The following is a 23889-nucleotide window of genomic DNA, read 5'->3' as shown; positions in this document are numbered from 1 at the left end:
CTCCCTCCACCACCTTCAACATCCCTCCCTCCACCACCTTCATCACCCCTCCCTCCACCACCTTCAACATCCCTCCGTCCACCACCTTTCAACATCCCTCACTCCACCACCTTCAAGATCCCTCCCTCCACCACCTTCAACAACCCTCCCTCCACCAACTTCAACATCCCTCCCTCCACCACCTTCAACATCAGTCCCTCCACTACCTTCAACATCCCTCCCTCCACCACCTTCAACATCCCTCCCTCCACCACCTTCAACATCCCTCCCTGCACCACCTTCAACATCCCTCCCTCCAGCACCTTCAACATCCCTCCCTGCACCACCTTCAACATCCCTCCCTCCAGCACCTTCAACATGCCTCCCTCCACCACCTTCAACATCCCTCCCTCAATCACCTTCAACATCACTCCCTCCACCACCTTCAACATCCCTCCCTCCACCACCTTCAACATTCCTCCCTCCAGCATCCCTCCCTCCACCACCTTCAACATCCCTCCCTCCACCACCTTCAACATCACTCTCTCCACCACCTTCAACATCCCTCCCTCCACCACCTTCAACATAACTCCCTCCACCACCTTCAACATCACTCCCTCCACCACCTTCAACAATCCTCCCTCCACCACCTTCAACATCCCTCCTTCCACCACCTTCAACATCCCTCCCTCCACCACCTTCATCATCCCTCCCTCCACCACCTTCAACATCCCTCCCTCCAACACCTTTCAACATCCCTCCCTCCACCACCTTCAACATCCCTTCCTCCACCACCTTCAACATCACTCCCTCCACCACTTTCAACATCCCTCCCTACACCACCTTCAGCATCCCTCCCTCCACCACCTTCAACATCCCTCCCTCCACCACCTTCAACATCACTCCCTCCACCACCTTCAACATCCCTCCCTCAATCACCTTCAACATCCCTCCCTCCACCAGCTTCAACATCCCTCCCTCCACCACCTTCAAGATCCCTCCCTCCACCACCTTCAACATACCTCCCTCCACCACCTTCAACATCAGTCCCTCCACCACCTTCAACATCAGTCCCTCCACCACCTTCAACATCCCTCCCTCCACCACCTTCAACATCACTCCCTCCACCATCTTCAACATCACTCCCTCCACCACCTTCAACATCCCTCCCTCCACCACCTTCAACATCCCTCCCTGCACCACCTTCAACATCCCTCCCTCCACCACCTTCAACATCCCTCCCTCCACCACCTTCAAAATCACTCCCTCCACCACCTTCAACATCCCTCCCTCCACCACCTTCAACATCCCTCCCTCAATCACCTTCAACATCACTCCCTCCACCACCTTCAACATCCCTCCCTCCACCACCTTCAACATCAGTCCCTCCACGACCTTCAACATCAGTCCCTCCACGACCTTCAACATCCCTCCCTCCACCAACTTCAACATCACTCCCTCCAACACCTTCAACATCCGTCCCTCCATCACCTTCAACATCCCTCCCTCCACCACCTTCAACATCCCTTCCTCCACCACCTTCAGCAAACCTCTCTCCACCACCTTCAACATCCCTTCCTCCACCACCTTCAACATCCCTCTCTCCACCTCCTTCAACATCCCTCCCTCCACCACCTTTCGACATCCGTCCCTCCACCACCTTCAACATCACTCCCTCCACCTGCTTCAATATTCCTCCCTCCACCAACTTCAACATCCCTCCCTGCACCACCTTCAACATCACTCCCTCCACCACCTTCAACATCCCTCCCTCCACCACCGTCAACATCACTCCCTCCACCACCTTTAACATCCCTCCCCCCACCACCTTCAACATCAGTCCCTCCACCACCTTCAACATCCCTCCCTCCACCACCTTCAACATCCCTCCCTCAATCAGCTTCAACATCCCTCCCTCCACCACCTTCAACATCCCACCCTCCACGATCTTCATCATCCCTCCCTCCACCATCATCAACATTCACTCCCTCCACCACCTTCAACATCACTCCCTCCACCACCTTCAACATCCCTACCTCCACCACCTTCAACATCCCCCCTCCACCACCTTCAACATCCCTCCCTCCACCACCTTCAGCTTCACTCGCTCCACCACCAACATCCCTCCCTCCACCACCTTCAACATCCCTCCGTCCACGACCTTCAAAATCCCTCCCTCCACCACCTTCAACATCCCTCCGTCCACGACCTTCAAAATCCCTCCCTCCACCACCTTCAACATCCCCCCTCCACCACCTTCAACATCCCTCCCTCCATCACCTTCAGCTTCACTCCCTCCACCAGCTTCAACATCCCTCCTTCCACCACCTTCAACATCCCTCCCTCCACCACCTTCAACATCACTCCCTCCAACACCTTCAACATCCCTCCCTCCACCACCTTCAACATCCCTCCCTCCACCACCTTCAACATCACTCCCTCCACCACCTTCAACATCAGTCCCTCCACCACCTTCAACATCCCTCCCTCCACCACCTTCAATATCCCCCCTCCACCACCTTCAAAATCACTCGCTCCACCACCTTCAGCTTCACTCCCTCCACCACCTTCAACATCCCTCCCTCCACCACCTTCAACATCAATCCCTCCACCACCTTCAGCTTCACTCCCTCCACCATATTCAACATCCCTCCCTCCACCACCTTCAAGATCCCTCCCTCCACCATCATCAACATCACTCCCTCCACCACCTTGAGCATCACTCCCTCCACGACCTTCAACATCCCTCCCTCCACCACCTTCAACATCCCTCCCTCCACCACCTTCAGCTTCACTCCCTGAATCACCTTCAACATCCCTCCCTCCACCACCTTCAACATCCCTCCCTCCACCACCTTCAACATCCCTCCCTCCACCATCATCAACATCCCTCCCTCCACCACCTTCAAACCCCTCCTTCCACCACCTTCAACATCCCTCCCTCCACCACCTTCAACATCCCTCCCTCCACCACCATCAACATCCCTCCCTCCCCCACCTTCAACATCACTCCCTCCACCACCTTCAGCTTCATTCCCTCCACCACCTTCAACATCCCTCCCTCCACCACCTTCAACATCCCTCCCTCCACCACCTTCAACATCCCTCCCTCCACCATCTTCAACATCCCTCCCTCCACCACCTTCAACATCCCTCCCTCCACCACCTTCAACATCCCTCCCTCCACCACCTTCAACATCACTCCCTCCACCACCTTCAACATCCCTCCCTCCACCACCTTCAACATCCCTCCCTCCAATCACCTTCAAAATCACTCCCTCCACCACCTTCAACATCCCTCCCTCCACCACCTTCAACATCCCTCCCTCCACCACCTTCAACATCAGTCCCTCCACCACCTTCAACATCCCTCCCTCCACCACCTTCAACATCACTCCCTCCTCCACCTTCAACATCCCTCCCTCCACCACCTTCAACATCCCTCCCTCCACCACCTTCAACATCCCTCCCTCCACCACCTTCAGCATCCCTCCCTCCACCACCTTCAACATCCCTCCCTCCACCACCTTCAACATCACTCCCTCCACCACGTTCAACATCCCTCCCTCCACCACCTTCAACATCCCTCCCTCCACCACCTTCAACATTCCTCCCTCCACCACCTTCAACATCCCTCCCTCCACCACCTTCAACATCCCTCCCTCCACCACCTTCAACATCCCTCCCTCCACCACCTTCAACATCCCTCCCTCCACCACCTTCAACATCACTCCCTCCACCACCTTCAACATCCCTCCCTCCACCACCTTCAACGTCCCTCCCTCAATCACCTTCAACAACACTCCCTCCACCACCTTCAACAACCCTCCCTCCACCACCTTCAACATCCCTCCCTCCATCACCTTCAACATCCCTCCCTCCACCACCTTCAACATCCCTCCCTCCACCACCTTCAACAACCCTCCCTCCACCACCTTCAACATCCCTCCCTCTACCACCTTCAACATCCCTCTCTCCACCACCTTCATCATCCCTCCCTCCACCACCTTCAACATCCCTCCCTCCACCACCTTTCAACATCCCTCCCTCCACCACCTTCAACATCCCTCCCTCCACCACCTTCAACATCACTCCCTCCACCACCTTCAACATCCCTCCCTCCACCTCCTTCAACATCCCTCCCTCAATCACCTTCAACATCACTCCCTCCACCACCTTCAACATCCCTCCCTCCACCACCTTCAACATCCCTCCCTCCACCACCTTCAACATCCCTCCCTCCACCACCTTCAACATGAGTCCCTCCACCACCTTCAACATCACTCCCTCCACCACCTTCAACATCCCTCCCTCCATCACCTTCAACATCCCTCCCTCCACCACCTTCAACATCCCTCCCTCCACCACCTTCAACATCCCTCTCTCCACCACCTTCATCATCCCTCCCTCCACCACCTTCAACATCCCTCCCTCCACCACCTTTCAACATCCCTCCCTCCACCACCTTCAACATCCCTCCCTCCACCACCTTCAATATCCCTCCCTCCACCAACTTCAACATCCCTCCCTGCACCACCTTCAACATCACTCCCTCCACCACCTTCAACATCCCTCCCTCCACCACCTTCAACGTCACTCCCTCCACCACCTTCAACATCCCTCCCTCCACCACCTTCAACGTCACTCCCTCCACCACCTTCAACATCCCTCCCCCCACCACCTTCAACATCAGTCCCTCCACCACCTTCAACATCCCTCCCTGCACCACCTTCAACAACACTCCCTCCACCACCTTCAACATCCCTCCCTCCACCACCTTCAACATCACTCCCTCCACCACCTTCAACATCCCTCCCTCCACCACTGACACACTTCACTGATTCACTGCAGCAACTCACCAATGCTCCTTCGACAGCATTTCCCAGCCTGTGACCTCTACCACCCAGAAGGACTAGAGCAGCAGATAAGTCGGAACACCACCACCTGGAAATTCCACTCCAAGCCACTTGCCACCTGATTTGGAAATATATTGCCGTTCCTTCACTGTCGCTGGGTCAAAATCCTGGCCTGTTGGGGGAATGCTACAGAAAAAAGCATCCCTGCTGTGTTTTTCTGGGTTTCCTGATTTCCCATCAGCACATTGACCATCTCCACCCCCCCACCCAGCATGGAACATAAATCCAGGCTAAAATCCTGGCCTATAATACAATTACTCACCAACAGCTTTCAGCGAGATAGATAATCATAGACCAATGTACTAAAACTATTGCTTCCTCGCAAAGTGAACAGTTACAGCTGTGACTGTCCTAGCAATTAAGCCATATGTTGAGAGAGGCTATCCATTTTAATTGACCTGACCAACAATAGATTATAGAATGTTGCTTAGTCAATCAGCAAATATCACCCAACCCATCACAGGACAGTAAAAACAACAACTTGTATTTATATAACTCCTTCAATATTGTAGAATGTCTCGCAGTGTTTTATTTAGGAATGTTATAAAGTTAAATTTGACACCAAACCACACAGGGAGATATTAGGACAGGTGGCGAAAAGCTAGACTTTTAGGAGCATTTTAAAGGGGGAAAGGGAAGTAAAAGGCAAAAGAGAAAGAATCCCAGAGCTTAGGGCCCAGGCAAATGAAGGCACAGCCTTCACTTCATGAGAAGTAGAGCAATTAATGCAGACCTGAATTAGCGAAGTGCAGAGATCTCTGGGGTTGGAGGATGTTAAAGAAATAGGGAGGGGCAAGGCCATGGAGGGATTTGAACACAAGAGTAAGAATTTTTACTGGGAGCCAGTGTAGGTTGGTGAGCACACAGATGATGGGTGAACGGGATTTGCTTTGATTTAGGTCACAGCCAGCAGTTTTTGTTGTGACCTCAGCTTTACAAAGGGCAGAGCTTTGGGGACCAGAGAGTTGTGTGTTGGGTTGGTGAGTCTAGAGATAACAAAGGCATGAATGAGGGTTTCAGCAGCAGCTGAGCTGAGGTAGGGGTGGAATCAGGCGATGTTACCATGCTGGAAATAGGCAGTCTCAGTGATGGCATGAGTATGTGGTCAGAAACTCACCTCAGGATCAAATGTGATACCAAGGTTGTGAACTGTCTCGTTCAGTCTCAGACTGTTGCTCGGGAGAGTGATGGACTTGGTTAGTTAGGGAATGGAGCTGGGAGCAGGGATGGAAAACAATGGCTTCAGTCTTCCTAATATTTAATTGGACGAATTTCTGCTCATCCAGTACTGGATGCCAGATAAGCAATCTGATAATTCAGAAACAATGGAGGAGTCGAGAGAGATGGTGGTGAGGTTGAGTTAGGCATCATCAGCGTCCATGTGAAAACTAACGCTATACTGCCATGTGTTGTTTGATGATATCAATTGAGTGTTAATTGGGAACTCACCTGTGCTCATATATATATATATATATATATATACACACACACATATATATATAAATATATACACATACACACATATACACACATAAATATATATTTTTACACACACACACATACACACACACACACACACTTATATATATATATATATATATATATATATATAAAAGAGTGGATTGAAAGAGGGTTGAGCTGTTGGAGGTGCTTGGTATTTCTCCAAGGAAAAGCTTACTGATGAATAAGGACTTGATTTCAGTGTTCTGTCCTTCACTGCCCAGCTATCTGAATTTTAACTGAAGTCACCCAGGGACAGCATGTAGATAAGAGATTGGGGGGGGGGGCGGGGGACAAGGATAAATTGCTGTGGGGGCACCAGAGGTAACAGGGTGGGAATGGGAGAAGGAAATTGATGATGACCTTCCAGCTATGGTTAGATAGATAAGATGGAACCAGGGGGAGAGCAGCCCCACCCAGCTGGACAACAGTGGACAGATGGACAGATTGATCATTTTAATATTCCAGCTATCAAACATCTGCTAATTCACACAAAAGAAAACATCCCTTGACAATCTTGTTCCTTACACTAACTCATTTTCCAGAAGGTCAGACACAGAAAACAAGCCCCCAGCCAAATACATTTTTTCTACTTAAGATTAATTATCATTTTGTTAATTGTAACATTCCTAAGTGAAAGGGGTTTGGAATAGTTAATTCCTCTTCTAAACAAATTCTTTCACAAGCCAATAGTTAAAAGCTAATGAATAATTGCAATAGATGCTGAGAGGGTGTTTCCCCTTGTGGGAGAGTCTAGGACCAGAGGGTATAATCTCAGAGTAAGGGGTCACCCATTTAAGACAGAGATGAGGAGGAATTTCTTCTCTCAGAGGATAGTCAATCAGTGGAATTCTTTACCACAGAGGGCTGTAGGGGCTGGGTCATTAAGTATATTCAAGGCTGAGATAGACAGATTTTGAATCAGTAAGGGAATCAAGGGTTATGGGGAAAAGGCAGGAAAGTGGAGTTGAGGATTATCAGATCAGCCATGATCTCATTGAATGGCAGAGCAAAGTCAGTGGGCCGAATGGCCTACTTCTGCTCTTAGGTCTTATGGTCTTATGGCCTAAATCCATATGCTCCCAATACTAAAGGATTAAATAAAGAATCAAAACTGACCTGCAGTTGGAGTGTTGCTGAGGAACCCGGTTTCATTCATCACCAACTAATTTCTACAGGAAGTCCTTCCAATAGGCGCTAAACCCCTGTTTTACATACCTCAGGGACCCAACCCCTAATTTCATAAACGACAGATCATCCAAAACTCTGCTGCCCCTATCATAGCTCAAATCAAGTCCCATTCACCCAATACCCCTTGCTCACTGGCCTACACTGGTTCCAGTCCAGCGATGCCTTGAGTTAAAATTCTCATCCTTGTTTTTAACTCCCTTTATGGCCCTTCCCTTCCCTATCTCTCTAATCTCCTCCAGTCCTACAACCCTATGAAATCTCTGCACTCCTCTAATTCTGACCTCTTGCCCTGATTTTAATTGGGCCATCATTGGCGCTGTGCTTTCAGCTGCCTGGGCTCCCAATCTCTGCAATTTTCTCTCTAAACCTCTCCACCTTACTCCCCTCTGTCCTCCTTGCCAATGCTCCTAAAATCCTGAATCTTTGACCAAGCTTTTGATCACTAGTCCTATAAGCTCCATAGGTGACTCGGTGTCAAATTTTCTTTGAGAATCACTCCTATGAAGCACCTTGGGATGGTTTTCTAGGTTCAAGATGCTATAGAAATACAGGTTGTTGTCTTTTTAGCTCCCTGCCTTTAATATCTATAAAGAGGATCCCACAAATTTACCAATGGACCCACTGCTCTACTTTGCATGTTTCTGGGAGCTTGCTGTGCTCAAATTGGCTGACCCATTTCCAGCTTTACAATAGGGACTACACTTCAAAAGTACTTCATTGGCATAAAGCGTTTTGGAACATCCTGAGGTCATGAAAGCCGTTGTATTAGCTTTTTTCGAACAACTGTCTCTAAAGGTTGTACCCCCAGCAATGTGGTAACTCATCAATAGTGGACTGTAGCGTTGGCTTAAATTCTAAGCTCAAAAACTGTGGTGGGGCTTGAACTCACAGCTTTCTGACTCAGAGATGCACCATTGCCAATTACCAAAATAAATCTGATAGAAATCTGTCTATTCAAAAATTAAGAAGGGTGCTTTGTTTCAGAATGACTCTCTTACTCTCTGCCCACTGCTACACAGTGTATCAAGTACAGAACTCTTAAGATTTAAATATCGTGCATGAGTAATAGCAAAACATTTTTCTCCAGTTTGACGGCTAAGCTTATTTTTAAGTTAATAGAAACAAAACCCTTTGCATGCCTTTAAAAATGAAATGGTGACTGTGTGTTTCCATTATGGAATGACTTTCCACTTGTAGATTTGAGCTTACCTCACCAATGAAAAAGGAACGTAAAAGGTTGATACAGTTTTCCTAGTTCATGTGCTAAAATCTCAACAATAAGTCTTTCATTCAACAGTTACCCAGTGAAATCCTACAAACCAGGAATCAATAGTTTTGTTATACTAACTGCAGTAAATGAGAATTATTTACAGTTATTTATGTAACCATGGTTATAATCTCTGAAGATCTGCATTGTTTTGTACTGTTTCTGATAAGTCATGGCGAGTTGACTTGTCTTTATTTTGTTTATGTTGGTGCGTGTATAATTCCTACATTAGGGTCCAAAAGGAGAACCAGGCTTATTCCCCATTAAAGCACCACCTGGAGAACAGGTAACTTAGACTGGGATGTCATCCATGTGCTGTGCCATTGGGAGTCTTCTGTGTTACGGTGTCTGTCCTACCATTTCATTTCCATCACTGTTGGTTGTCTGCACGATCCACTTTGTTCACTGAACACTATTTCTTTTCAAGGAGAATTTGTCACCAAAGGAATGAGAACTTTGGAATCTGGTCAACATGCATGATATCAATGTTGGGATGGGGGGTTTGCCAAGACTTGAGGGTGCACTGCATGTGTTGTTTTGATGGTTTCTGTTCATGCTCCATCTCTACATGTCTTCAGTTTCTCATGGGTTTGGTTTTGCACCGGGCAGGGGGAATCCATTAGCTTTTCATGTCCTTGTCGCATGTGGTGGTGGTTCTGAATGATTGTTTCAATTTGCAAGTGCTTGTTCGGGAGCAGATAGTCTTTTCCACGTTTGCCAATCAGGCCGGGGTAATCAAAACGGTGCCTTTAAAATGGGTCAGTGCCAGCAGTTTAGAAGTTAGGAACAGGAGGGGGCTATTCAGCTCCTCGAGCCTGTCTCACCATTCAATTGGACTATGTTTGATCTGTACCTCAGCTCTTTTGACCCACCTTAGCTCAATGTTCCACTGATCAAAAATGGATCAATCTCAGCTCCAATTGTCCTTCAGTGTCCACTGCTTTTTGAGGAAGAGAGTCCCTGCTTTCTTCCAACCATCGTGTGAAAAAATGCTGCTTGTTTTCTCTCCTGAATGACCGGCTTCTCATTTTAAGATTATTCCATTGCCGTTTTCTGGAGGAAATATTTTCTCTGCATTTACCTGATTAAATCCTGTTCACATTTTAAGCATCTTGATCAGGTCTCTCCCCTCAACCTTTGATACTCAAGGCAACGCAAGTTCAGTTTATGCAACCTGTCCTCATAATTTACCATCAAACCTATTCCATCAGTGTTAGTTAAACACAAGCCAAATGTTGTGATGATTTATATTTTATTCTACATTTTCTGGATGACAATTCAAATTGCAGCATCCATGCTTACGCAAGTTTCTATCAGCAACACCATCCCTCCACCATCCTCCTGTCTCCCTCCACCTCTTTCCACCATCCTTCCACCTCCCTCCACCATCCCTCCACTATCTCTCTACCATCCCTCTACCTCCTCCATCATTCCTCCACCTCCCTCCGCCTCCCTGCACCATCCTTCCACCTCCCTCCACTTCTCCCTCCCGCGAAAGCCATAGTGACAACTTGCCTGGATCATTGTGCTTAGTAATTCTTTTCTAGGCCAAATGAGAGATGAATGCTTGTTAAAAGGTATTGATAGTCGCTGGAGTAGATGACCAAACTGTCTATTGATCCTGGCCAGGAGACCAGGCTGGAATAATGGAGTTAAAAATTAGAAAAATGCAAAAGATATAATTTTGTTCTTCCATTCAAAGTTGGAGGGGAATACCTGCTCTCAGCAAAGCTCACAAGGAACTATAGCACCATTTAACATGTGGTTTTACAAGCTGTTTAAAATTTAACTTCACCGTTAATTAAAAATATGAATCAAAGATCTCATTTTACCTGATTTCTCATGAATCACAGCATCCATCAATTTGTTAACATTTCTGCTGATGAATCCAGGAGTTGGTTGTGCTCTTTAGAGGAAGTAGAGTAGTTATGAGCCCATTCAAATGGAGATGGCCGGCTCTGCACCTTTCAAAGAGTTCTAGGCAAATTACTAAGAAATCTACCTCAGAAGAGTTAGTTTGCCCGATACAGAGTTTACTCCTCCTCCCTTCCCCGTAGATGCACTCAAAATTCATCAAAGTCCAGAGAACTTGCAAACAGATTGGCAACAGCCAATGGTTTGACCATTATTAATGCTGGAGTTTTAACCAACTGAAACCATTGAGATTGCCAACACAGCTTAATTACAGGTACACAAGTCTCTAAAAGGAGCAATGCAGGTTCATAAAAACAGTTTTAAAGAAGATTGACCAAACACTGGATGCATCTCCTGAAGGTTAGAATTGAAAAGCAGAGAGGTTATGTTAAACCTTGCTTCAGCCACACAAGCAGTGCTGTGCCCAGTTCTTATTTGTATATTATGGAAGGGATATTGAGGTACTGGAGAAGGGGCAAAAAAAGATTCACAAGGGATGATACTGGAACTGAAAGGTTGTATCCATCAGGAGAGATGGAACAAGCTGGGGTTCTTATCTTTTGGCCGAGGGGTGACCTGATAGAGGTCTCTACTTGATAGGATAGACAAAGAGAAAATGTTTCCATTTGACCACGAGTCCAAACGAGGGGTCCTAAATAGAAGATAGTCACAAATAAATCCAACAGGGGTTTCACAAGAAATGTCTTTACCCAGAGAGTGGTGAGAATGTGGAACTCACTACCACAGGGAGTGGTTGAGGTGAATCGTATAGATACGTTGAAGGGGAAGCTGGGTAAACACATGAGGGAGAAAAGAATAGAAGGATATGCTGATAGGGTGAGATGAAGAGGGATAGGAGGGGCCTCTTCTGGAGCATAACTGCTGGCATGGGCCAATTGGGAAGAATCTATAATTTGATGGAAGCATCCTGCTTCCTGTTCAGTAAAGACCACTCCACGTATCCGGGGGCTAGCAACATACAATGGGATGGTAGCCACCAGTGACAGTGCTGACTCTCTTGATCCCATCACCTCCCACCCGCCTGGAGTCCTACAAACTTTCAGTGAGAAGAAAACTCCACCTTCCCTCAGTATCCAAATAATCTACCAATCTTAGTCTTGAATATGGCTGAGCATTCTCTGCTCTCTTACTTGCTCAGAGTGAAGAAATTCCTCCTCTTTTCAGTCCTAAATGGCTGACCCCTTTTCCTGAGATTGTACCCCATGATCTAGGCTCTCCAGCCAGGGGGAAACAACCTCTGAGCATCGACCCTGTCAAACTGATTAGGAATATCTATTTCAATTAGACCAACTCTCATTCTTCTAAACTCCACTGAATAGAGAAGGTGAGAAGATTAAAGATATTCAAGAGAACTTAGAATCATAGGACACAGGAAGAGGCCATTCAGCCCCTTTGTTCCCGTGCTGGCCCTTTGACAGAGTTATCCAATTATCCTCACCTTCCCTGCTTTATCCCCTCCAATCGTCATGTCACCTTTTTCCCCTTTAAATTCTTCGAATTCAGTGCAATAAATAAAAATTCAACACACAATGGTGAGAGATGTTTATGGAATCCCTTTGGCACTGTCCATAACACATGTACGTTTTATATCTTTGTGTCTGATCTTGTGAATTTTCTCTCGCACAGGGTGATCCAGGTTCCACTGGCTCCGTTGGCCCTCTCGGTCCCTCAGGTCAAAAGGTAAAAAGCTCTTCCTTTCTTTCTTACTGTAAGATCTTCCCCAAGACTATGTCATTAAAGGGGTGGGGGGTGGGGGGAATCAAAGTGTAGTAATGGTTTGAGCCCTGGCTTATTTTTGATGTATGTTGAATTTTAACACTGATGGTCTTGCTGGTTGGAAGAGGAATGTGCGAGCTTTAAGCAGAATTGTGTCGCTGAAACTCAATAGGTGTTTTTAATCTGATCGGGATCATCGATGGGGCAATCCCACCACACACCCCACCCCCCAACCCTGCCAATATGGCAATGATTTAAACCCTCTCTCCTGGGGTCCCCACTCAGAAACAAGCAAAGTCTTTCTTTAAATAGACAGATCAGGTTCCAGTGATGCTGTTGGGAGTCTGACTGCTATTTTAACCATGGCCTGAAAGGAGTCCGACTTTCCATCCTCCATAAACTCCAAAACTCTGCTCTCCATTTTCTAGCTCTCATCAAGTCCTGTTCACCCATCGCTCTCCCGCTCTCGTTGACCTAAATCGGTCCCCGATCTGAAAATTTAAAAAATTCTCACCCTTGTTTTCAAATCTCTCCTTCGCTATCGGTATAACCTCCTTTAGCTCCACCACCCTCCGGGATTTCTGTGGCCCTTTCATTCTGGCCTCTGGTTCATCCTTGTTTTCCATCGCTGCATCCTTACCTGTACCTTCAGCTGCCTGGGTCCAAGACTCTGCAATTCCCTCCCTAAACCTCTCTTCCTCTACTCCCTCTCTCTGCAGGTTTAGAAAGTGTTTAAAAAAGGCACACAGAATCCTGGGCTTTATAAATATAGGCATAGAGTGCAAAAGCAAGGAGGTTATGGTCAATAATAAAAACACAAAATGCTGCAAAAACTCAGCAGGTCCAGCAGCATCTGTGGAGAGAGAAACAGAGTTAATGTTTTGAGTCCGTATGACTCTTCTTCAGAGCTAAAGAGAAGTAGAAATGTGATGGATTTATACGGTTTACAGGGGGTTGGAGCAGGTGGAAGGTTTGGGATAGGTGGGAGCTCAGGAGAAATTTGACAAAGATGATATGGACACAGGATAAAGGGAGTGTTAATGGGAGTGTTAAAGACTAAAGAAGGTACTGACAGTGACATAAAAGTAAGATAGCAGAATGTGTTAATAGCAGAACAAGGGCCAGCGCTCTGTTAAAGCACAACACAGAACCCAGTGACAGATGGACCTGTGGGAGGACAGGGTATGTTGGGGAAAAAGGATAAAAGAAAATACATTTTTAAAAATTTTTTGAATCAATGAATAAATAAAAATAAAATAATTGGATTCAAAAGGGGGTAAGGATGGAGGAGAGAGTTCATGGCCTAAAGTTGTTGAACTCAGTATTCAGTTCGGAAGGCTGTAAAGTGCCTAGTCGGAAGATGAGGTGCTGTTCCTCCAGTTTGCGTTGAGCTTCACTGGAACATTGCAGCAGGCCAAGGACGGACATGTGGGCATGACAGCAGGGTGGAGTGTTAAAATGGCAAGCGACAGGGAGGTCTGGGTCATGCTTGCAGACAGACCGAAGGTGTTCCGCAAAGCGGTCACCCAGTCTGCATTTGGTCTCTCCAATGTAGAGGAGACCACATTGGGAGCAGCGAATGCAGTAGACTAAATTGAAGGAGGTGTGAGTGAAGCGCTGCTTCACCTGTAAGGAGCGTTTGGGGCCTTGGACGGTGAGGAGGGGGGAAGTAAAGGGGCAGGTGTGGAAAGGGAATGAGGTGTTGGGGGTGATGGAGGAGTGGACCAGGGTGTCCCAGAGAGAACAGTCCCTACGGAATGCTGATGGGCGGGAAGATGTGTTTGGTGGTGACATCATGCTAGAGTTGGTGGAAATAATGGAGGATGATCCTTTGAATGTGGAGACTGGTGGGGTAATAAGTGAGGACAAGGTAGACCTTATCATGGTTCTGGGGAGGAGGGGAATGTGTGAGGGCAGACACGTAGGAGATGGGTTGGGGACAGTTGAGGGCCACCATGGGTGGGAAACCTCGGTTAAGGAAAAAGGAAGACATGTCAGAAGTGCCGTTATGGAAAGTAGCATCATCAGAGCAGGTGTGACAGAGATGGAGGAACTGGGAGAATGGGATGGAGTCCTTACAGGACGCGGGGTGTGAGGAGCTGTAGTTGAGGTAGCTGTGGGAGTCGGTAGGCTTGTAATGGATATTGGTGGACAGTCTATTACCAGAAATCAACACAGAGAGGTCAAGGAAGGGAAGTGAATGTCGTGATAGACAATGTTAAGGTGATAGAAGGATGGATATTGGAAGCAAAATTGATACATTTTTCCAGGTCCAGACAGGAGCATGACATGGCATTGATACAGTCATCAATGTACCAGAAAAAGAGTTGTGGGAGGAGGCCCAAGTAGGACTGGAACAAGGAATGTTCCACATACCTCATAAAGAGACAGGTACCTATAGCCACACCTTTTATTTGGAGGAAGTGAGACAAGTTTAAGGAGAAATTGTTCAGTGAGATAATAAACTCAGCCAGGTGGAGGAGAGTGGTGGTGGATGGGGATTGTTTGGGCCTTTGTTCAAGGAAGAAGCAGAGAGTCCTGAGACCATCCTGGTGGGGATGGAGGTGTAGAGGGATTGGACGTCCATGGTGAAGAGGCAGTTAGGGCCAGGGAGCTGGAAATTGTTGATGTGACGTAGGGCATCAGAGGAATCAGAGGATGTAGGTGGGAACAGACTGGACAAGGGGATAGAGAATGGAGTCAAGATAGGAAGAAATGAGTTCCATGGAGCAGAAACAGGTTGACACGATGGGTATAGAATGACAGTCCTGTTTGTGGATTTTGGGAAGGAGGTAGAAGCGGGCTGTGCAGGGTTGGGAGACTATGAGGTTGGAAGCTGCGGAGGGAAGATCTCCAGAGGAGATGAGGTCAGTGACAGTCCTGGAAACAAGGGCCTAATGTTATGGTCAACCTTTATAAACTATTGGTTGGGCCTGAACTGGAGTATTATGTCCAATTCTGAACACCACAAGGTAGGAAAAATTTAAAAGCTTTGGAGAGGGAGCAGAAAAGATTTACAGGAATGGTTTTAGGGATGAGGAAGTTCAGTTATCAGAATACATTGGAGAACCTGGTGTTGTTCTCTTTAGGGAAGAGGAGGCCAAGAGGAGATTTGATGGAGGTGTTCAAAATCATGAGGAGTCTGGGCAGAGTAGAAACGGAGAAACTGTTCCCATTGGTCGAGAACCAGAGGACACAGATTTAAAGTGAATGGAAAATGAAGCAATAGTGACTTGAGGAAAATCTTATTTATGCAGCAAGTGGTTGGGATCTGGAATGCACTGCCTGACAGTGTGGTGGAGGCAGGGTCAGTTCTGGCTTTCAACGCCTTTGGCTAATTATTGCCTTCTATATACCAACAGACCTGTCAAGAAAATGGAAGCATATGGTACAAAAGGGATAGTGGCTGGCTTAAGTATACAATTAGCTAAGGGATTGGAGGCAGAGGTTAGTGGTGATCCCATAGCACTATTTCAAGGCAGAGCTGGGGACTTCTCCTCGGCGTCCTGGCCAATATTTATCCCTCAATCAACATCACAAAAACAGATTCTCTGGTTATTATCTGTTTGTGGGAGCTTGCTGTGTACAAATTGGTAGCTGAATTTCCTACATTACCATCATGACTATATGTCAAAAAGTATTTCATTGGAAGCTAATGTTTAATATAGATATGTGAGGCTTTTTTCATCTGTTCATGGGATGTGTGTATCGCTGGCTAGGCCTGCATTTATTGCCCATCCCTAATTGCCCTTGAGAAGGTAATGGTGAGCTGCCTTCTTGTACTGTTACAGTCCATGTGGTGTAGGTGCTGTTAGGGAGGGCATTCCAGGATTTTGATCCAGTGACAGTGAAGGAACAGCAATATATTTCCCAGTCATGATAAAGAGTGACTTGGAGGGGAACTTCCAGGTGGTGGTGTTCCCATCTATCTGCTGCCCTTGTCCTTCTAGATGGTAGTGATGGTGGGTTTGGAAGGTGCTGTTAGAGGAGCCTTGGTGAGTTGCTGCAGTGCATCTTGTAGATGGTACACACTACTGTTATTTTGCATCAGTGGTGGAGGGAGTGAATGTTTGTGGATGTGGTGTCAATCAAATGGGCTGCTTTGTCCAGGATGGTGTCAAGCTTCTTGAGTGTTGTTGGAGTTGCACTCACCCAGGTAAGTGGTGAGTGTGTTGGAAGAGCAAAGGGACCCTGGGGTGCATATTGACAAAATCTTTGAAGATGACTAAACAAAGAGAACAAGCAAACAGATGGGATCACTGCATTGTGAATAGGGAAATTGAATACCAAAACAATTATGACATAAAAAAACCTTTATAATTCACTGATTAGACCCGGGTGGATTATTGGCTACAATTCTAGGTACTGAAACTTAGGAAGGATGACAAGGCTTTGGAAGGGGTGCACAGGAGGTTTCCCAGAATACCATCAGGGGTGAGGAGAGATTGGAGATGTTGGGATCGTTCTCCTTAGAGCACACAAGGTTAAGTGTTGATTGTAATGATTTCGATAAAGCAGGTCAGGGAGCTGAAGGCTCTGATCAGACCTCCACAAGAAGCTCACTGATAGGAAATATCTCATCTCCCAACCTCCTGAAACCTGTAGATAAAAGCAAAAAACTGCGGATGCTGGAAATCCAAAACAAAAACAAAAATACCTGGAAAACTCAGCAGGTCCGGCAGCATCTGTGGAGAGGAATACAGTTAAGGGTTAGAGTCCGTATGACCTCCTCCAGCCCCTACAATCCTCCCTATCTCTGTAACCTCCTCCAGCCCCTACAATCCTCCCTATCTCTGTAACCTCCTCCAGCCCCTACACCCCTCTCTATCTCTGTAACCTCCTCCAGCCCCTACACCCCTCCCTATCTCTGTAACCTCCTCCAGCCCCTACACCTCTCCCTATCTCTGTAACCTCCTCCAGCCCCTACACCCCTCCCTATCTCTGTAACCTCCTCCAGCCCCTACACCCCTCCCTATCTCTGTAACCTCCTCCAGCCCCTACACCCCTCCCTATCTCTGTAACCTCCTCCAGCCCCCTACAACCCTCCCTTTCTCTGTAACCTCCTCCAGCCCCTACGATCCTCCCTATCTCTGTAAACTCCTCCAGCCCCTACACCTCTCCCTATCTCTGTAACCTCCTCCAGCCCCTACACCACTCCCTATCTCTGAAACCTCCTCCAGCCCCACAACCCTCCGAGGTCTCCGTGCTCGTTCAATTGTGACCTCTTGCACATCTCGATTTTCTCTGCTCCACCATTGCTGGCTGTGCCTTCCAGTGCTAGGGCCCTAGTCTCTGATCTCCCCTCCTTAAACCTTTCTGCCACTCTAACCCTCTTCCCTCCTTTAAGACACTTCAACAAAACAATGTTTTTGACTGAGCTTTTGGCCAGGATCTCCTGATCAGGAATTCACTGCCTGAGAGCGCGCTGGAAGTAGATTCAATCGAAGCATAAAAAAGGGAATTCCTTTTCTGATGAGTAAAGAAGCAGGGAAATGGGGAAAAGACAGGGAGTGGGACTAGGTGAGTTGCACTTGCAGAGAGCCAGCATGAACATGATGGTTGAATGGCCTCCTTCTTTGCTGTAACCATTCTATGGGTAGAATTTCCCCCCCATTGGGGGTGAAGTTGAAGAGCGGGCACGGAGGTGCACCTCCGATTGGGTGTGTGCCACCATTTTACGCCAATTAAGGCCCGCCCAGCGTGACGTCTGCATGGAAGCGCCATGCGCTCCCTGTGCAGGTGGGTTGTGGAGGGGGGAGTCCCTCAGCCGGGAGTGTGCTGTTTCACGCATGCGCACGAAAGAGCACTCTCATCTCCCTGAGGCTAAGTGCTGCCTCAGGGAGATCGCCTCTACTGTACAAATGATTAAAGATAGGAAATAAAATCCCAGTCATGTCCCCCCATGTGACACTGTCACATGAGTTGGGACATGTCCATAACTTTTAAAAACACTTTAACAAAACTTTTTAAACCGCCTGTGGATGAGGTTTCCTGCTTTTTCTAATTCCCGCCGGGGCTCCTGGCCTGCCCGTTAACTTTAAGGCTGGACGGGCAGGTCCTTTAATTACTTAAATGATTTTGTCAATAGCCTCAATTGGCCATTGACAGGTTGGCGGGCCCACAGCTGATAATGCTGCGCCCCCGCCTACCTGAAAATTTAAATGGGGTGCGGTGACATCGGGAGTTCCACACGTCATTTAGCACATCAGCGAGTGAGCCCCACCCCCCCGCTCACCGACAGGAAATCCTGGCCTATGATTCCTTCTATGGGTCAGCATCGAAAGTTACTTAACTCCTAATTTTTTATTCTTTCATGGGATGTGGGTGTCAAATACCAGCATTTGTTGTCCATCCCGAATTGCCCTCGAGCTGAGTGTCTTGCTCGGCCATTTCGGGGGGCAGTTAAGAATCACCCACATTACTGTGGGTCTGGAGTCACATGTAGGCCAGACCAGGTAAGGAGCAGATTTCCTTCCCTAAAGGACATTAGTGAACCAGATGGGTTTTTACAACGATTGAAGATAATTCCATTGTCACCGTTACTGAGTCTAACTTTATATTTTAGATTTATTAATTGAATTTAAATTGCACCAGTTGCTATGGGGGGGGATTTAAACCCACGTCCCCAGAGGATGAGCTTGGATTACCAACCAGTAACATTATCACTACACCACCATCTCCCCCTGTGAAGTGCCTTGGGGTGTTTTACTACGTTAATATAAACATAAGTGCAAGTTGCTGTTGGAGTGAATCTTGACGATATCATGACCAATGTATCAGAACGATTTGAGGAAGTTTTAATGCATCGTTATTGATTCACGGTGTGAAATGGGAGAACAATGCATCTCTGAGGGTCAGCCCTTACATAGAAACAGGAGGAGGCCATTCAACCAGTTCCATCATCCAATCAGATCACGGCTGATCTGTATCTTAACTCCAATTGCCCGCCTTGTTTTTGTAACCCTTAATATGCTGAGTAATAACAATCTAATAATCTTTGTTCTGAATCCACCATTTTCTGACTCATGGGTGAGGGTTCCACTGTGGAAGCTGTGACTGGCAAAGCTGTGCTTGTATGTTGTTACTTCCCCTGACATTTTGATTGCTTTGGATGATTTCCACAATTTCACCCTTCAACACCTATTTCAATGTTTACATTTGTCATCATATTTTGGAAAGGCGGCTGTAATTACCAAGCTTTCAGCAACTGTTCTTTCTCACCAGGTACCTTTCGAAGTACCTGCCTTACCACAGATTCCGGTTTGATTACATACATCCCTGGATCATTGCCATATTCTACCCTAGGCTTACACTGGCATTGGCATTATCTTCACACACACACACACACACACACACACACACACACACACACACACACACACACACACACACACACACACACACACACACACACACACACACACACACACACACCCCCTCTTTAAACTAAATAAACTGAATTGGAGTGTCTTTCACTTTCAAATGGATTTCTTTCATTTCTAACAAGCCCTTTCACACTAGTTCTTAGTCAAAGGTACAGCAAAGGATCCATTGTCACTCTTTAGACAGTCATTAGGACAGTTGAGCGATGAAAAGAAAACCATCTTTGCTTTCACGTTGCAGGTTACTGTATTGCACTCCCACAGAAGGAGACTATTCAGTCCCTTTGAGCCTGTTCCACCATTCAGTTAGATTGTGGCTGATCTATGTCATAACTCCCTCTATTGCCCCTTTTCGTTCATCATTAATACCTTTACACAACAAAAAATCTCATCAGTCTCCATTTTGAAATTCTCCCCCTAGCTGAAACAATGTTTTGGAAATAGAATTCCACAACCTTTTTAAAAATCTATTCTCGGGATGTGAGCATTTATTGTCCATCCCTAATTGCCCTTGAGAAGGTGGTGGTGAGCTGCCTTCTTGAACCGCTGCAGTCCATGTGTGGAAGGTACACCCACAGTGCTGTTAGGGAGGGAGTTCCAGTAACAGTGAAGGAACGGCGATATATTTACAAGTCCGGATAGTGAGTGACTTGGAGGGGAACTTCGAGCTGGTGATGTTCCCATCTATCTGCTGCCCTCGTCCTTCTAGATGGTAGTGGTCGTGGGTTTGGAAGGTGCTGTCTAAGGAGCCTTGGTGAATTCCTGCAGTGCATCTTGTAGATGGTACACAATGCTGCCACTGTGCGTCGGTGGTGGAGGGAGTGAATGTTTGTGGATGTGGTGCCAATCAAGTGGGCTGCTTTGTCCTGGATGGTGTCACGTTTCTTGAGTGTTGTGGGAGCTGCACTCATCCAGGCAAGTGGGGAGTATTCCATCACACTCCTGACTTGTGCCTTGTAGATGGTGGATAAGCTTTGGGGAGTCAGGAGGTGAGTTACTAGTCACAGGATTCCCAGCCTCTGACCTGCTCTTGTAGCCACAGTATTTATATGGCTGGTCCAGTTCAGTCTCTGGTCAATGGTAACCCCCAGGATGTTGTAAAGAAGGTGGGTCCTGGACATCACATCTGAAAACAAAAACAGAATTACCTGGAAAAACTCAGCAGGTCTGGCAGCATCGGCGGAGAAGAAAAGAGTTGACGTTTCGAGTCCTCATGACCCTTCGACTGAAGTTCAGTCGAAAGGTCATGAAGACTCGAAACGTCAACTCTTTTCTTCTCCGCCGATGCTGCCAGACCTGCTGAGTTTTTCCAGGGAATTCTGTTTTTGTTTTGGATTTCCAGCATCTGCAGTTTTTTTGTTTTTATCACATCTGAAAAGCCTGGCTTTAATTTTAATGTTATGCTCCCTTATTCTGGGCTTCCCCTGCCCCAGGGGTAATAATTTCTGTCCATCAACTCCTTCAGTTATCTGAAACACAATCAAGCTTGACCTCAGCACCATGGCTTGTTCCTGGCAGTAGCGGACTCTGAAAAGGGGAGATATCATCGGCAGTTCACATCGTATTCAACTGAATCTGCTCCAAATTGGGGTCACTTAGGGGTTGCCAACCCTCTACAATTGGCCCAGAGTCTCTAAGGGACTGAAGGTTAATCTCCAGGATAATTCTGGGAGAAAAGCCATCGGGACATTAAAAGAATGCGGGGATTCTTTTTCCACCCTTTTTAACATTGTTGTCTCTCTATGAGTTGTAAAAAAGTACTGGCGGCCAGAAAAAAGGCTGGCAGTCAAAAAATACCCAAGAGTCTTTTCCTTTTCCTTTCTGATTGGCTGTGCTGAAGGCTGGGCTTTGACTGGACGTGTCAACAACCAATGACGAGAGTGTGTGGTGGGGGTGATTGGTCATGTGATGGAACCTCCAGGGGGAGAATTTTCTCCCCATCGGGTGGGCCGGTTGGAAGGGGGCGCCGGCGGGTGGGGAGCCAATCACCGCCCGCGATCTGCCGCGCGCTGCCATTTTACTTTGACCCGCCCAGTGGCGCTCAGCACTGCCTGTGCGGGTGGGGGGAGGAGGGAGAGTCGGGGCCTGTGCTTTCTCACGCATTAAGATTAAGTGCAGTTGTACAGTAGGGAAAAAAATATGAAATAAAATTATTCAGACGTGTCCCCTCATGTGAGAGTGTCACATGAGCTGGGACATGTTTATGAATTTTGATAAAATGTTTTTATGTAATCATTAAAACCTTCTTCACGAGGCCTCGTCCCGCCTGTGGATGAGGTTTCATGAGAAATGCAAAGGCCTCCTGAAGGTTGGACGGGCAGCCCTGACAATGACGCTAATTAGTTCATTAATGGCCTCGACAGGCCTGTGACAGTTCGGCGGGCGCGCAGCTGGCTCTGGTGTGCGCCTGCCAAATGAAAGCCCAGAATGGCGCACGGTGAATTCGGGACGCGTGCCCGACATCACCGGGCGTCGTTTTAAGGGTCGGAGTGCGGGGCCTGCTCCCACACACCGAACAGAAAAATCCTGGCCCAGGAATACATTCAGGTAGTGTTGGCATGTGTAGGGTCAAGAGAGGTCAGACCAGCGAGAGGTGAAGACCCACCGCGGTCCACACGAATAATCATTGCCCCCGCCCTGTATGTAAACACCCTCTCCGCACCCCCCCATCCATTTTTTAGGTGGTGATCCTTTCTTCCACATAACCTTGTGTTACTCTTGCCATTCACTTGAAAACTGATTAAGGTTTTAATTGAATATTTGCCAGTGAACAAGCATTTCAATGTAATCAGTGATAACATCTACTGCTGTACACTTTGCCCCACATCTGGTTTTGAACGTGGTGGAGGGAGGCATCTATATTTAGGACTTGGTGATTTGTTTACTAAGTATAGAGCCAATACACGCTCTCAAGGGATAATCTGTTTAAACATTATCTCCTGTTCCTGCCACAACCTCCATTCCCTTGCCACCCACTCCATCTCTCTCCCAGGCCACTGACTGAGGCTGAACCAAACCCATTTGGGCCCCGAGATAAGTTCACATTCGCATCCCCACTTCCCTACCACAACCCCCAAATTCTACCTCCATAACATTGGCCAACTTCACCCCTGACTCAGCCCATCAGCTGCATCTATACGTTTGGTACCTCAAGACTCGACTATTCTGACACACTCCTGGCCTCCCTCCCACCTTGCGCCCTCTGTAAACTTGAGCTCATCCAAAACTCTGCTGCCCATGTCCTAACTCACACCAAGTCCCATTCAACCGTCACACCTGTGCTCGCTGACCTACATTGGTTCCCAGTCCGACAGCACCCCGCTTTAAAAATCATCATGGTTGTTCTAAAATCCTCTGTGGTCTCACCACACCCTCCCCCTGCCCACCCATCTCTGTAATCTTCACCAGCCTACAACTCTCTGGGCTCCTCTAATTCTAGATAGATTCACTAGATCGATACCTGGAGTGAGCGGGTTGTCTTATAAGGAAAGGGTGGACAGACTGGGCTTGTTTCCACTGGAGTTTAGAAGAGTGAGGGGTGATTTGATTGAAATATACAAGATCCCGAACGGTATTGGCAAGGTGAACATGGAAAGGATGTTTCCTCTTGTGGGTGAGTCCAGAACTAGGGGGCAGTGTTTTAAAATTAGGGGTCACCCTTACAGGGCAGAGATGAGGGTAAATGTTTTCTCTCAGAGGGTTGTGTGACTTTGGAACTCTCTGCCTCAGAAGGGAGTAGAGTTGGGGTCAATGAATATTTTTAAGGCAGAGGTGGATAGATTCTTCTTGAGCAAGGGAATCAAAGGTTATGGGGAGTAGACGGGAATGTGGAATTCATAAAGACTCATAGACGTTTACAGCACAGAAGGAGGCCCTTCGGCCCATCGTGTTTGCACTGGTCAACAAAGATCTGACTGCACTAATCCCATTTCCAGTGCTTGGCCCATAGCCCTGGAGGCTGTGACAATGCAAGTGAATCCAAAACACAAACAGATCAGCCACA

The 23889-nt window shown here is 47.5% G+C and overlaps 1 protein-coding gene across 1 annotated transcript in view; it reads left to right on the top strand.

The window, feature by feature from the left end:
* The window catches only part of LOC121289422 (collagen alpha-1(XXIV) chain), a 615168-nt gene that overhangs the window by 326762 nt on the left and 264517 nt on the right, over positions 1 to 23889 (top strand). The window contains exons 5-6 of the mRNA XM_041208885.1: positions 9086 to 9139; positions 12415 to 12468. Of these exons, the coding sequence (XP_041064819.1) occupies positions 9086 to 9139; positions 12415 to 12468 (108 nt within the window). The remainder of the gene's footprint in view (positions 1 to 9085; positions 9140 to 12414; positions 12469 to 23889) is intronic.

Source organism: Carcharodon carcharias, chromosome 16 (assembly GCF_017639515.1).
Source record: "Carcharodon carcharias isolate sCarCar2 chromosome 16, sCarCar2.pri, whole genome shotgun sequence".
Classification (NCBI taxonomy): domain Eukaryota; kingdom Metazoa; phylum Chordata; class Chondrichthyes; order Lamniformes; family Lamnidae; genus Carcharodon; species Carcharodon carcharias.
The sequence above is the reverse complement of the archived record's forward strand: the minus strand, read 5'-3'. Positions and strand labels throughout refer to the sequence as shown.